General features: G+C 42.0%; 1 protein-coding gene across 1 annotated transcript in view; it reads right to left on the reverse strand.

Annotated features, from left to right (window-relative positions):
* LOC102084836 (deubiquitinase DESI2) overlaps nt 1-16,458 on the reverse strand; it is a 60,344-nt gene that overhangs the window by 1,739 nt on the left and 42,147 nt on the right. The window contains exon 4 of the mRNA XM_005502247.4: nt 15,618-15,759. Within this exon, the coding sequence (XP_005502304.1) occupies nt 15,618-15,759 (142 nt within the window). The remainder of the gene's footprint in view (nt 1-15,617; nt 15,760-16,458) is intronic.

Below are 16,458 nucleotides of genomic sequence, written 5' to 3' on the forward strand. Positions count from 1 at the left end.
ATATACTGCCAATGTGGCCCTATACCAGTATGCTAGAGCCTGAAGTCTATGGCAGCTACAGTAGTCATAATACTGGAATTTTCCTTACCTCCCAGCACTGCCTCCCATGGAAACTCCATCCCACAGACCTTGTCCCACAGTTTACATGGGTTATTGGTTCTAGAGCTGTCTATACTGCACCTTCTGCCAATACTAAGTTCTTCTGTTCTTCCTCCAGCCTTCTTCCTTTTAAAACTACACTTAATTTAATACTATTTACTACAAAAACTAACTGTAACCCACTAAGGAGATTATTTGTTGAGACATCTGTTCCTTACAATGGAAATGCAGTGCTTAGAGGTTTCAAGAGATTTTCAGGGAGTATCACAGAAGCAGTTGCTAGAGCATGGGCTGTGTGGCACTATATAAATAGTTGTTACCTGCTGGTCCTTCATGCATATAGCCTGAGCAGAACAATCTAAGCCCATTCCAACAGTGGTGTTGAGGATAAGGGAATTAGCTTGCTCCAACAGCATGGAATTTTCAATGAGTTATGGAGAAGGCAACAAAGCTGTGACCATGTTAATTTGACCACAGAGCTCACTTCATGTAGGCATGCATTGTTTAAAAATCAATGTGTGAAATTGAAGACATTATCATTAGGTATCAGAGAATGAGCAGAGCCATTTCACTGCTAAAATGACTTGCAAGCATAGACTGTTCTTTATCTAATACACCCCAAGGACTTTGATTTCTGTTCTTACCAGTGCTGGTAAGTGCTACGTAACAGTGTTACTTAACCTCAGATAAACCTATGTGAATCTGTATTATTAAAATTTTTAACCTGGGGACATGTACTTTATTAACAATTATTTATCTTCATCCAGATCCCTCATTTTCATTGTTAGAGCTATTGCCTGAGCCTGTAAGGAGATGACCTCTCCACCTGCTTTTAAGACTCATTCATAGAAAATTTGCTGATCTGGTTGCTTTTCTCCAGACATTTCTGATCATTTTCACAAGAATTCTACTGAATTTTCTAAATTGTTTTCAATATGTTTTACTTGAACACTGAACTTGAGCCAAAGCCAAAAAAGCAGCACAATTCCCTCTAGATTTCATAGTGTTTTTCTTCCTCTCCAAGAAGTTAGGCAACATATTGCCAGTGTGGAAAGTGACTCAGTTTAGGCTCCTTGTGATGTATCTGTGCATATAAGTTTAGTTCTCAAGCAGTCGTAAGTCTTAACAAAGACTTCTTGCCCCCGCCCCGATATTAACAGGAAAACAAAACCAGGGCATGAAAATTAGCTGAAACAACAGAAGAGCACAAGGTAAGAGGCCTGAAATGAAAATATTGTGTTTAAGAGTTGGCTTTCTTTTCTAAGCAGATCCCCTAGCAACTGAAATAGCATTTCCCAATGTGGAAGCAATGCTTACATGTTTGCTTTGTGCTTATGGGAGCTTCTTCACACAGAATGAATCAGTGAGGCAAGGGAGAGCCAGAAAAAGAACAGAGATGTGTGGGCATCCAGCCATCAGTCAGCAAAGGACAGTTTGTGGAGCTTAAGGATAATGATGAAGTCAAAGTGGTTTCCCTTTCCTCAGTCATGCTTGTCCTTGCCTCTTGTCAGTGAAGCCTTGTTACTATTCCACAGCAACACACAATCCTTAACAAAAGAAAAAGAGCAACGGCAGGGAATGCCACTGGCAGCAAAGCCTGCTCCTATGTTTTTCACTCCTTACCATAAATCATATTGTGCTGGAGCACCCAGCAGTACTTAGCTAATGGAGAAACATCAAATAAACCTGACTTCAAGGGGATTAAGCCGACTGATTTAAAAAAAAAACAGCTTAAGCAAGGTGAAGTGGGCATTTTCCAATTGCACGTGAATCCACAGAAAAATCTACTTATTGCAGCTCTTCAGAGCAATTCTCAACTCAAAACCACACGCTGGAACAATAAACTCACAGAACCCTGTTATCATTTTTTCCACCAGTAGAACTCTTTTTTTTTGGATAATAAACTGTTATGGGTCAGAAATTGCTGGTCCTGACCATCATACCAAATTGTCCTGCTACCATCCCTTCAGGAAACTTAACACACTTGTAGTGGAGCCTGAGCTTGGCATTGGATAAGAAAGTAGCTGAGCCTTTTGATATGTAGAAGACTGAAGAAGGAACTTTAAAAGAAACAGTCACAGAAGGGCTAATCCTATGTGAGATATAAGCTCAGGGGCTAGTTATAGCTCATGTGAGGCAGAAAAGTGTTTGGGATGGGTAACCCTGCAGAGTACATGAAAGGCTGGACTAGTGGCAGCAGTGCCTGGAACACCTCAGCCCGTGTAGGGTTTTACTAAGCTTTGCAAACCTCCCATGAACAGTGTCCAGCTACCTTTGCTGAGCAGAGCACTTCCTCCTCATTTTCTCACTGCCAGGTCCCTGAAGGTGTGAGTTATTCTCAACCCCCAGAGAGAGTGAGTCCCTGTCACAGACCAAAATCCAGCATTTGGGACAGTGAGCACAGCTTCTGATTGCCCACCAAGAGATCAGTCCTTGTTTCAGGCAGAAACTTCACCAAAGGCTGCATATACTTGCAGCTTCCACTGAGTGGCACCTCCTGATAGAGAGCCAAGTCTCCCATAGCTGCAGCTTCTTCTGGGGACTTTGTGTAAGAACTGTACATGACCCAGCTGGCATCTGCAGAGTCAAGTGGAAAGAGCAGTTCAGACATCCGTGGCTGAAGCCAAACGTGCGGGAGAAATGGGACATGACAGTTCAGGTGCTATTTCTAGGCAGCTGTCAAATCCACACCAGGATTACAAATCATCAAGAAACAAGTAATTTGGGATACAAAAAGATCCTCTGAGCATCTTAAGCAGTGTCATTTGTACTGAACAGTCACTGGTTAAAATTTACAAACTGCCCTGGGATAAGGACTGCACCCCATCACGCTTCCCTGCCCTAAGCGCCATAAGACTTAGGAGTCACTGCCTAGCAAGGCCTTAACGCTTCCCTGGAAAGTTTTACTGTGGGCAGGGGAACTTCCTAGGGAGCTTCCCTAGCAGCTGGGAAACATGGGCTTAAATGTCATCCAGCAATAGAAGAATCAGTCTCCTGCCTTCTGGAGGACAATGCTATGATGTGCTGCATTTTGTCAGGGCTTTGGGTCTATAGGCATAGGCTAGACATTATCTGAGATTATAGTCTAACAGGCTGAGCCCCTTTCAAGATGAGCTTGATTATTTGTAGATCCTAAGAGAAAGCTCTCAAATACAGTAAGTTCTGCATTGCGCTGGATGATGCAATTGGGGCAATTCAAACCATGCACAGAACTATAACTGAAGGCACTTGAGAATTTTTTTTTTTTAAGTGAGCCTTCCCAAAGGCACTATGTAGTGCTCCGATCCATGAAAATCAGGATGAGCAGAGGCAACATTACATTCCTCAAACAATACATGCTAATTACTTCAATTCTTGTCTTCAAACTGAGACTCTGAGAGTTCAGCACGGAACATCTGCTGAACCCACTGCCACTTCCATTTAGCAGCCTTGCTAAAAATGAGGTGTTGTCCACATGGGGCATCCAGTTGAGCTACTATACAGTATTTCCCTTGCTGTGTCTTAGAAAATGCAAAGGGCTTCAATTGCTGCCTGAGGAGTCTAACACACACGACACAGAACATTAAAAGCAAAGCCTCTGGTGCCTAAGGGGAATCTTTCCAGTGTTCACATGAGTTGGCTCCAACGAGGGCTAGACAGGATAGCATAGATAATGCTTATCAGAATTTCCAAATAAGGTCACTAGATACAAACCAACACATCTGGCCAGGCAAAGCGTGTAGGCTCTGCTAGGGCAGCCAAAAAACATATGTAGAAAGAGAAGCATGGCAATGCAATAAAATTAGTACTTGGACATATCTGGAATAAACCATTAACCCAATGCACAGAGACATCTTTTTAACTACCTGGCAAAAACTGAACTGGTAGTATAACTGCCCCATGCTGGCAGAGCTAAGGGAGTCTCCTCATGTCAGTGAGGAACATACCTCTAGCTCTGCACTCCTAAACGGCTATTGCACATGGCGTATACACTGAAAATAACATTCATGAAAGAAAATGGGCATACCACCTTCACAACACACCTGAAAACACAGTCTCACCTTGGCAGAGCTGGCACACTAGGATCAATTTCTTGAAACAAATGTATTGTACAGTTATTGTGTAAAAACTGCAATTTCTACTCTAGGGAACCTAACTAGCCTGTGGGTATCAACAGAACAGATGAGGTGGCACTGGACCCTGAACCTGCATGCAGCACACATTCAGCAGAGCCAGGCATGGGCGGCATCTTGCAGAGGAACGGGTACAGCTGAAAATCTGTACATGAGGCTGAATGAGCTCTGTAATGCGGCTGCATTCTGGGAGGTAGTAGCCTGAGTCAAAGGGAGGAAGTGAAAAACCTTTTAAATGAATTCAAGTGACTGTCTAAAATGCCCCCATTCTCCCATGCAATCCCTTTTTGTTCTACAGCAGGCAGGGCACTGCCACTACTGTGGATCCTCCCCAGGACGGCAGGCATTTCTCCCATGTAAAACAGAAGTGTCTGCATTGTCTCCCTAAGATTAGCCAGGAGTGAGGAAAAATGAAAACATTGAAAGGAGTGACTAATACCAACAGTCTTACTTCCCTTGTGATGCTAGTGGAAATGTGTCAGTCACCTCTATGGTCCTGTGGCAAAAGGACAGAGCTGCCTCTATGCAAGAGTCTGCACGCAGAGGGATGCCAGGAACAGAGACGATGGAGTAGGTAGCTCTGGATCAAACTAGACAGCTGGCTTATAGCTCCTCAGCACTCGCAGCGCTGTTTCAGCCCCACTGGCCAGGCCACCAGTGGAGAGGCACAGTAGCTGCAAATGCGACATCCTGATGAACTACATTCAGAGCTGAATTATGAGTGTCATTGCTGATGAATTATGTGCCAACACTGGAGCATGGCAGTTCTCTCTTTCACCATAAAGACCCTTGTATCCACCTTGTACACTTATAAGTATAGCCAGCAGTAGCAGGATGACAAGGTGGGCAGCAAGTGGCCTCATAACAGATGATCATTTTGGGAAAACTGAGTATAATTAAGTCTGGCCTCATCAGTGACATTTAAAATAATGAAACTCCCACCAAATGAATGAACAACTGCAATTCATTCGTATTATCATGATGGCATGAAGGGGAACTGCTTTCTCCTCACAAGTGCTGTTTTGCGATCAGTGGCTAAGAACAGCTGTTGCCCAATAGGGCCAACCTTTCCAATGTTATAGACATGCTGAATATGAGCAGGTAACCCACATGCATAGAGGGATGGACATCAAAAGCATCTGTTTTTCCTGAATTGGTAACAAAGAAACTCCTATATTTCAGCATCAAGCATTGTTTTCTAAAATTAGAGAGCAGCAGGTTACTGTGGAAGGAGATACAATGAGAAGAGAGAATACGGGAACTCATCGGAATAGGGAAAATACCTTCTGTCTGGCAGCATCGGCAAAACGCCTAAGCAAAAGGTTCCAGTCTCAAAAGCCTATCAACACACTTAGACAGTTCATTTACACTCCTGACACTTTTCATTTATCAACAGGCAGTGGTGAAAAGATCAGGGATTTTCCTTGTTATTTTCATTTGTGGAAAAGAGGCATCTGTTCTCAGGCACTTGCACATAGAAAGACTCAAAGGCTCCTTGATGACTTAAGATGAATGCCCCAGATAAAATGAACTAACTTGGCTCCAAGGTATTATGCTTATTTAGATAAGGACAAATGCAAAAAGCAAATAAAATAAATGGTACAAAACACCCACATTTATACCAGCCCCAGTGAGCTTAAGATTTTTTTTCTTCAGAATTACTCCTAAAATATCTTTGCATTTAATCTTTTTGGCTAGATAGATCACATTAAAGCAAAACCTGAAATAACTGCAGAAGTACATGTGGCAAAATCAGCCCTTTTCCAAAAAATGGAAATTACGTGCTAAGAACTTGCCATTTAGGGGGGGTTGATTTCTGTTTCAAATTACTTGCTGCCTCATACTATTCCCCTGCACATGTAAACAGACAGGGTAAAGAGGATGGACTGAGAAGTGAAAGGTGCATAAGAATTCACTCAGGATAGGCAAGGCTAGAAAGGCTAATGGTGGAAAAATAAGTTTATCTTTTTATAGCAGCCTTCATTCTAAGGACTTCCTAAAGATGTCATCAATTTCAACTAATACACAAACTACACCTAGAAATCTCATTTTACCACTGCAGAGAAGCCACTTCTAGAATGGAATGTAGCAGTTTCTTTTAACTGCCTGCAGTCAAATTTGTGCATATTTGGAGGCAGAAATGAGAGAAAAAACGGCATCTATCTGAAGCCATGAGGATAATTTATGGGTGCAGGACGTCTTTATTAATAAGCATCTTCCAAACGTATGTGGCAGTTAAAAAACAGAAAACAAACACAGTCTGTTCCCCATAGAGCTAACAACATTCAAAGGCTGTTGCAATGAAGCAAGCTTTTCCATCAGCTTCAGCAGGACTGGCTCAGGAGCTGGGAAATAAAGCTTTCCTAATGTTCTTTCATGCCCTGTGGTTGTTTTTTTGTTTGTTTGTTCATTTCTTTCTCTCTGTTTGTTGGGAGCATTGTGTTCCCCTGCCAAAATCCCACGTAGGCTTTTATGCAACAAAACACCTCTCTCCTCCTCTACAACAGAGACAACAGAAAAGCAATTGTTGACTAAGAAAAACACAGGTATTACTTGTCTACTTAGGATCTGCTTAAGACTCGTTTATAAAAGATTCTGCTTGACTGTGACTCACATGTCACCTGAAGCTCCCTTCTCTAGTGTTTAATCCTATCTCTCTGATAGCTATCAGGCTAAGGAGAGCTTTCTAGTTATTAATAACATTATGATGAGAACTCATATGTGCCTGGGGATGGACCCCAAGCTTTAGGCTTGAATTATTCACCGATGATTAAAAAACTGCCCTCATTTGGTCTCTGATTCAGCAAACCTGTCTTTTACAGAGAATTTACTGAAAGTTGAATTCCTCTAAAGAAAACAAGCTTCTGATGTCATTTTGTTATATGCCATCAGCTTTGCCTTGGCTGATAAAGGACAGGTGAATAGCCAGAGAAAAGAATACGCACTGGCCACCACCTCCTGTCACTTCAGCACAGCTCCACACCCTCTACTAGTAAAGCAAGACCCTCTGTTCTACTCAAAGCTCCAACCACACTGACAAAGCACAACCAAGACAGCCATACCATCAGGCCATACCATACATCAAACACAGCTCTAAAGCCAGTCACAGGGATATCTTACACTGTGCTTCAGTTACGAAAGATGCGTATTTCCTGCTGTTGCACTGATACACAATGACAAAGCCTCTCTCTGCTACTATCAGTAGGACAAATCATTACCAATAGTACAAAGAAAAGGGGAAAGAAGCCCTAGCATCCAGCTTAGATGTTACATGCAGGAGAGCCTGATTGCACCCCTCCCTCCTAAGGAGATTCAGATTGTGTGGCTTCACCAAGCATTTCCATCCAATCTGGCATGAGGGTTTAAGAATATCACTGTGGTGTCAGCATCCATAGTGGGTGCGCTATATGCTTGTTTCAGTCCTCTGTAACCATCCGGTTGCAGGAATCACTGTGAAGACTCCATCTGTTAATGTTCCAGGTATTTCCTATTGGAGACCTTCCTTTTAGGCTGATTTGAGAGAGTCCTACTGACTTTGGGAGACTGGGAGCGATTTACCTCCCAGGTTGAGCACTGCAGTGCTGCAGCTCTAAGACTCTAGCTGCAAAGCATTTGATTGTGATAAGGTCCATAATCCCTGCCATGTACAAGACAGCCTCATCTAGGATGCTTAAGAATTTTCCAAGGCTGACCTAAGCCACTTCAGATGCTTAGGAGACTCTCTTCCCCTCCTGTGTAAAAGAATGGGCCAAGCTCATTTCATTAAACTCCAAGTCCATTTTCCAAGGCCCCTTGGGCTCAAGAGCAAGAGTCCCCATTCCCCAAAATATTTTTTTCTCTCTGGAAACCTCTGCAAATTCTACAAGTTCAAAATGAGCTTCTAAAACCACAAGCAGAAAAATTGTGATTCGGGGCTCTCTCTTCTGCTGAAATGTGTTAACTCCTTGTTTATGTAAATAGTTGAAGTAGGACAGATCCCGCAAGAGAGGCTGAGGGACTCCCTGCTCCAGAGCATCTTGTGGCTGATATTCAGGAGAATTTTTGCTGAAATATAGTACAAAAAGATTAAAAAAAAAATAATCTGTAGTTCAACTTGTTCCCCTACACCTCAGCAAGCATCTTTATCTGGGAAACTCTCAGTTACTTGCGGATGAGTGTGTCTCACCAGCTAAAAGTTCTGTTTGAACCACAAAACAGCCTAGCAAAAGATTTCATAAAACTATCAGATCTCTCTAAGAGGTTCTCCTTTTGATGATTTGGTTTACTCCAAAAATCCTAGTTCAGCTTTAATAATTAGTTCAAATTTTAGCCATTTATTGTGATGGCATCTCCAAGCACTGTCTCCTGGATCAATCCTTTGGATCAAGAAATGCTGAGCAATAAGGAAACAGATCCTTTAATATTTAAAAGAATAAAGGGGTGAAAAGGATCAATGGGTACAAAAGGAAGCTAGACAATGAGATACCAATCTGTTTTCCTCAAGGGTTTTTAATCCCTCAAATCCAAATGACCTCAAAGAGCCTTCTGAAGAATGAAATCACATGTGGACATGAACTGTGTGCCCTAACTTCAGAGTTGGTTCTCATGTTTTTTAATAGCTTTCTCTAGATATAAAATAAAGTAGTGATAATTTAGGAAGCAAATACGGATGTTTAACTGTGCTTCACCATCCCTCAGTCATACAGCCAAATTCTGCTTTCAGTGATTCTAGCAGAAGTCGTACCGGACCATTCAGGTGTTTCTGAGCTACGTTTTTCCAGTGTGCTACTGCAGATTTTCTGACTGTACTTTAAAAACCAAAAACAGGTCCTATTAATGCATAATTAGCCTTCTCCGAGAAGAAAAAAAAAAAAAAAAAAAAAAAGAAAAATTAAATAACTGCAGGGGCTGGGAAACTGCTACAAAATACCAAGGGTTTTGTAGCAGTTAAAATAAATAATGCACACAAATCAGAAGGCAATCCTGAAATCCTTCCCCTTTCAAAAAGGAGAAGGAAATACATGGTAATAAAAACCTTCTGCCACTGCTGTCCTCACGTAAAGTTCTAACATCAACAGTTTTTAAGGTGAATCAAATCAGTGCCTCTCAGTTCATTTCCCAATTACAAGGAGCATCAACTTAATATCAAAATGACTTGGTTTACTCCAAAAATCCTAGCCCATAAGACCCACTGACTTCATTGCTATTCCACCACTGGTGAGGCTATTGGGGAATAAAAGGGGCAATATTTCCTGGTGTTCAGAAGCTTTGATATGTCAAATGTCCTATACCAATATGCTGAAGAGTTTCCTTAAATAAGGATCATTCCAGTTGCTTGGCAGTAATCACACTGATGAAGTGAGGAGTGGTTCCTTTGAGTCATTCCATTTATCTTCCCATTCTGGTGCTGATTCAAAAGTGTTTTTCCCCCTTCCCATGGTGAATTGCCCTTTTTCTGAGATATGCTGTAGTGACTGTCATCACTCTGGTAAGAACACAGCTCCATAGCTTGTCTTAGGCAAGAAACTTCTGAAGCATGGAAAATTGCTGGTGGGAAGTCAAATGAGTCATCTTCTGTTTGTGAATGGGGTAAGCAGTAAAATCTTTTTCACAGTCTTTTAAGGTGCAGCAACATGGTATCACTGAGGAATATCACGAGAATGGAGAAGACCCTTGAAGAAGAAAACCATCCTCCCTCTGATCCTCTAGTTACTGCTATCTTCTCTAAAGAAGCTGTCCTCAGGCACTGCCTGCTCGCCATATGCCTACGCATCAGTAGGGCTCATATTCTTATACACACATATTTGAACCCCTGGCAGTCAACTTTTCTCCTTTACACACGGTTAGGGGTACAAGCTGTGCCAAGTTTGCATTTGCCTTACCTAGTATCTGCCTTACACAAGCCCCAATTGTATTGTAGAGTTGCAGGGGCCATCATGAGCCATGTTCTCACATTGAAAAGAGCCCTCTAACAATAATTTCACAGTTCCCTGTATCTGCATGCACCTGCCCTTATCTGTGGCCAAAGAACAGTCTTGGTGACAAAGAGTGTGTAACAGCAGGTATTTCTTGGCACCTCATGGCACACTGCATTGTGACCCACTGATGCAGTGACAAGTGCTCCTGCAAAGCACTGGAGTGGTTGGGACTGCAAACCGGTGGGTCCTTGCGGGGGAATATCAGCCCAGGAATTAATTTGAGTTTGGCTTCTTCCCAAAACTACAAATGTATTCATCTTCCTTTGTGTCTGCTTTACAGCAATTTGTAACTTCTATCCTTTTGCTATCTCACAGCTCCTTGTCCTGAAAAATCAGGAAATTCAATACATCACATGGAAAAAACTAATTATTTTAGCCTTTCTTTTTGTTTTAAAAGGTTTTTCTAATGCTTAAAAGCCAATATTTTTTTTTCCATCTGGAAGAGCTTAGATATCCTCTTTCATCGGCCAGGACAAACCATAAGGAACATAAATATTTTTAAATTCCTTGAAGGGCCATTTGAATATATTGCTGTAAGTATACATGGGGGATTGTTATGAACATAGTGACTTAACAACAGATAATCAACAGGAGGACTTCACCCGATATTGATGTAGTCCTAACTGAATTCCCCACCCATGCATAACCTTATCAGAGTGCCAAAATCCCTGTGGTGTGCCAGCAGCTTTACCCATCTGGGGTACTGACACAGAAAGGCACAGTAGCTCGAACAGGATGGGAAGTTCAGGCTGTGCTGCTGATGGCCTGGCTGACTTTTCTTTATAGAAATTACAGGCATATGTCCCCCAAAAGGACTGACCATTCTCCTGGACAGTTTCTTCAGAGAGCTTGGTACTGAAACTACTTGATTTGGGGGAGAGTCAACATGAAAGGAATAAGCTTCTGGTAGGCAAATGGCTAATCTCACTTTGATGAACCTCCTCATTTTAAGCCACAAACAATTTGTTTAAGTGGTTTATAAATATAGGTACCACGGGACCATGTTGCAGTGGTCGGAGTGGCTGAGGCAACCCTAACTAGATTTTCACTGCTTAGATCAAGGTCCCTTCACCTTCCCACACTGATATAGATTGGGAGAGTAAGGGAGACTGCAAAGTGGCATTAAGTGCCGCATGTACCATCTGTCTTAAATTGAAGCTGGGCACATGCACAAGGGTTCCATCTGGTAACTGTCATTACTATCCACTGGGAAATTCTGCCCTGCTTTACGTTAGAACTTCCTTCAAAACTGTAATGAAGATGGTGTGCAGCACTTACTAGGTAGAGACTCTGATGCAGCTCAAGATACAATTGGCCTTCTAGGCTGCAAGTGCAAGTTTTTGGGTCAAATCCAATCTTTCATCCACCAGTGCCCCCAAGTCCTTCTCCTCAGGGCTGCTCTCAATCCCTTCAGACCACAGCCTATATTGATACCAGGGCTTGCCCTGACCCAGGTGCAGGACCTTGCACTTGGCATTGTTGAACCTCATGAGGTTCACATGGGCACACTTCTCAAGCTTGTCCATGTCCCTCTGGGTGGCATCCCATCCCTCAAGTCTGTCACCTGCACCCCTCAGCTTGGTATCATCTGCAAACTTGCTGAGAGTGCACTGGTAAAGGACAAGAAAACAGAAACTTCAAAAGTAAAGTCCAACCCCTGTGGCTTCAGCAATCATTTGAGGATTTAGAACTTGGCTTACAGGTCCTGGCAACTAGACACGCAGATGTTGTCTTCAGGTGTGATCCTGAGAAAGGTGATCTGGGAAGGAGAACCAGCTTTATATGTCCTTCTTTTTCCCCCTGCAGAATCACGACATAAGCTAGCAAGACACATGGCCGCATCTGCCCTCAACCCATGTGAACACATGGTTTATCTCCCAACCCATGGCCCAGCCACTGGGGCAACATCTGTATGGATACTAATTAGCAAGCCCGCAGCCAGATGAGGAAATTAAGGGAGCCGAATGCAGCTACCTAGAACATGGCCGTACAGCCAGATCTCAAGGCATGTCAGACAGATTTGAGTAAACACACATTAACTTCTACATTGCCACATAGCTCTGGGTTTGCATGCTGGTACAGAACAACACCAGCCATAAAACAGCTAATTAACCTTGGCAGATAAGAGAGCTGTCACCGAAAGATTTCAGAGCCCTTTTTAAAGGAAGGAAATAACCCAGCATACAAGAGGGGATACTTATGCACAGTGCAGGGACATGACTTGCCTGGCATTACCCCAGAGGCTCAGAATAACCACATCCTGAATGCACCCAACCACACCACCCATAAGCAGAAAGGCCTGAAGGCCTGTAGGGAGCAAAGCTGGTAATTCCCTCTTTCATGCTAAAAATTCATCTCCACCCTGGTCCCTCTCTGTGGTGAAAGGGCGCTGTGGTACCAATAGCATCACCTTTCAGCTGGGCTACAGCAACAGAGAGACAGAGAATTTATACTTACTTAAAATCCTTGTGGCTTTTTGTGTGGCTGGAGTTAAATCTCAGTTTCAGTGAGCAATTCTATTCTGCTGAACAAGATTTCTACACCTTTCTCTTAATTCTTTGACTACTTTTCCCAGTTTCCTGTCTTTAACTGCCATATAGCATGGCTATTCATAAGTAGATACTAATAATAATAATAATAATAATAATTATTATTATTATTATTATTATTATTATTATTATTAGTGCAGCTTAACAGATGAAGAGTCTGGAGGAAAGGGCAATACAAACACTAAACAGACTCATCTCAGAGTTATGTTTACAGCACAAATATCAGCTCTGTTTTCTGCCCTCTGTGGTGACACATATCTACACAGTCTTCAGAGCCACTTGCCACATAGTCGGCACCTTCTGCGCACTATGAGGCTTCAGTTTATAACTCTACATAGCAGAGCTTGGAGTTTCCTGATGTGGTGATTTTTTGTTTTGTTTAGTTTTCATTTGAACTACAGCAAGAAAAAACAAACAAAAAACAAACCCAGCAACAACAAAGAAATCCCAAGCATTCCAAGCATTGAGATGCTGGAAATGAGAATAGAAACTTCCATTGTTTTCAGTTCAAGCAGGCTCTGTCTCAACAGATTTCAAGCAGTCTTTCTTTTCTCCAGGAAGTAAAAAGTATCCCAAGATAAGCGATGCTACTTCTCACCCAGCTCTGAAACACAGTGATTGCAAAATTACCATGCTTACCAGAAAGAATGGAGACAGTTGTCATAATGCAGCCACATGTATTTCTCATGTTGCTGACTGAGGCACGTTGAATGGCTAGCACTTTTTCTTAGTGTCTTAACATCAGCTATTTCTTTAAGAATTTTGGCTCCCATTTTCTATATCTTGATGCTAGAGACCATCCACAGCCTTCTGCTCCTGGGGCCAAAGTGCACGTCCTCTGGTTTTGCATTTGTAGTACTTTAGAGAGGCATGATAAACATAGGCATATATGAAGAGCAACAGCAACAAAAGATCCTGTGTGCCTATGAAGGGTTTATTTAAACTGACCTAAATCCTGAGCAAATTCTCCTCCTTGGAACAGAAATGATAGTACTAGCCATTTAGGCTTTTGTTTTACTATCTGGACATGTTATGGGGCAATGAACAAGCACACAGAATCCACCAAGAAAGCTCTTGCAGGAAAACTTAACTCCAAATTCCACTTCTTTAAAGCTGTCCATCGAAGGTTTATTGAAAACAAAATTTAAAACACGCTAGTACGTTTTTATTGAGATCTGTCTTGTTTGTTTGAAAGGTTGGACCAGGAAGGGGCAGTGAGGGATTCATGGACATGCAGCAGCATGATCAAGGAAGAATGGCTTTGAGCTTCTGGCTTGGACATAAGACAGAAATTCTACATGTCAAAATATGTAATAAGCAATGACCTTATTTCACTGCTGCAGGTAAAGGGGTTTTCTTAGCTTTTGCTGATAATCACACAGCTTTCTCCTGAGTTTCCTTCATAATTTTTAAAGTTCCCATTTTCTTCTCTAGTAATTTTATTATTAGACTTCAAAACAGTAGTTCAGCTAACTTTGATTTGATCACTGTTCTTCTTGTAACTTCATTCTGTTTGCACCAATACAATTCCTTCCTGTTTATTTTTATTTTATAACATTTACAGAAAGGACTCAGTCATTTTCTCTTCCTATAATTAGCAAGGATGAATCCAGTAGAGAACTGGTTATCCTAAGAGCCTAAGTAGGTCCGTCGTAAATTAATTGACGATTCACAGACTCACCAGAGATTTTTTTTATAAAATCATACAGTATCTTTTCTACAGAATCTCACCTCATTCAGGATTCCTGATAGGCCTGTTTGGGGAGCGAATGGACATTTGAGGCTAAAGAGGTTATTGGCATAGAACTCTTGCCCCACATAATGAAGAAAAGTGAGAGATGTGTAATGAATGGGGATGAGAACTCCAGAAAGAGAAATGAAAGTTTCACTGTTAAAGCAGTTGAACTCTACTGTGAAGAATGAGTTTCTCTCCTCACGTTTTCCATAAAACACCTATGGAAAACATAGAAACAGTTTTTATGGAAGGTGATTTCCATTTTGTGCTTTTTATGTCTTTTTCTGGCTCTGAGTCAAGATCTGAATTCAGATTTACACAAGTGCTGGATACTGACACCTTAATGGAAACACACTTTAAACATCTCATCTATGGGGTGAGGGGGAAGGCAGCTTCTCTCAAAATATTCAGATCTTCAGGAACTGAAAAAATCAAACATCCCAGATTAGCAGATACTCGAGATAAATTTGTGCTTCTCTGACTTCAGTTCTCTCTGAAGAGAAATAACTGCACTGCTATAATTCACAGTGGTTTCATGAACATGAAAATGAGTAAGGGAAGAAAGATGTCTGAGGAAATCAATGCTTCTTTTTAATGGGTCTTGGGTGGTGCACATTAAATAAAGAAAAAGGACACCCGCTTCCTGATTGCTGCAAAGTTTTGTTTGCAGAACACCAGTAAGCCATTTTTATTCCTGTGCAGATCATGTAGGGTTATTTGTGCTTGTTATTAAAATGATGCACATTTGCATGCTAGCCAGGTCTGTCTTTCCAACTCCTGCTCAGTGCCTGTTCAGTGAACCAAAATTCAGACACTCCTAATTTCCCACGCAGTTCAGACCAAACATGTGATAAACCTACTGCATTTCCACCTTCTGATCACATCCCTTTCAACAGCAAAAGGCTTCCAAGAATAGTAATGGCAGAGACAGATTTGGCTATGGGTTCTGGCCTGGCAGGCTATGCTGACCCCAGTTCACCTTCTGTAAGCATTACCACAGGAAAAATACCATTTAAAAAAATAAGAAAACAAAACAAAACAAAACAAAACAACAAAACAAAACAACAAACAACAAAAGAAACTACTACCACTCACACAAACCATCAAAAAACCCACCAACAATTAAAACAAACAAACAAAAACAGCAACAGATAGCTGTGCTCACCTCAGCCAGAGCAGCGGAGAAATGATTACAGTTCTTGTGCATCAGGTGGTATGCGTTGCCTTTATATTCCTTGCCCAGCTCTTCCATAATCTTATCCACATCCTCTTCCGTGAAGTCTGTAGTGCCCAAGGCAATAGATTCTCTAATTAAAAGCAAAACACACATCAAGAAACATGGAAAGATACAGCGAAGAGAGTGATACATATCCAGGGAAAAGGAAATGATCAGACATTGGCAAAAAGAACAGGCTTAAAACATGGACATGCATGTTTGGGGCTATCCAAGACTAACAAAATGGTGCAGTAATATCTCCAGCTCATCCCCAAAGCAGGTTACAGCACAGCTAACTGCCCCAAGATCTTCCTGCTCACCACCAGGGAAGTCTCAGCTTTGGGGATCTGCTCCCACTCTGCCCATCAACCCCCAGTAGAAACTTCCAGTAGGACAGAGATTATTTTCTCATGATGAAGGGGGGTTGTGTGGGGTGGACCAGAAAGGATCAGACTGGGAACTTTATGCAGAAACCTATTGCTTCTCCCAGTATTCACTCAATAGTGTTCAGGCTTCTAAAAGTCTCCAACAACCCTCAACATAAACTGGCAGTTTGGGAAGGTCAAGCCCCACTTGCTATGGGCAGTTCCTTGACCCACAGCCCCACAGTCCGAGCACCTTGAACAACATGTTAATGCAGCATCCTCTCAGACTCCTCTAGCAGCTGCCCTGTCCCTTGTGACAGAGTAGCAATAAGCACACGAGGTGATGACTTCTGGCACTCTATGCAGTATGCATAAATAGGTGATATTCATAAGACAACTAGGTTTTGTTTTTTCCCCCATGCACT

The sequence above is a fragment of the Columba livia genome, chromosome 5 (genome assembly GCF_036013475.1).
Source record: "Columba livia isolate bColLiv1 breed racing homer chromosome 5, bColLiv1.pat.W.v2, whole genome shotgun sequence".
Lineage (NCBI taxonomy): Eukaryota > Metazoa > Chordata > Aves > Columbiformes > Columbidae > Columba > Columba livia.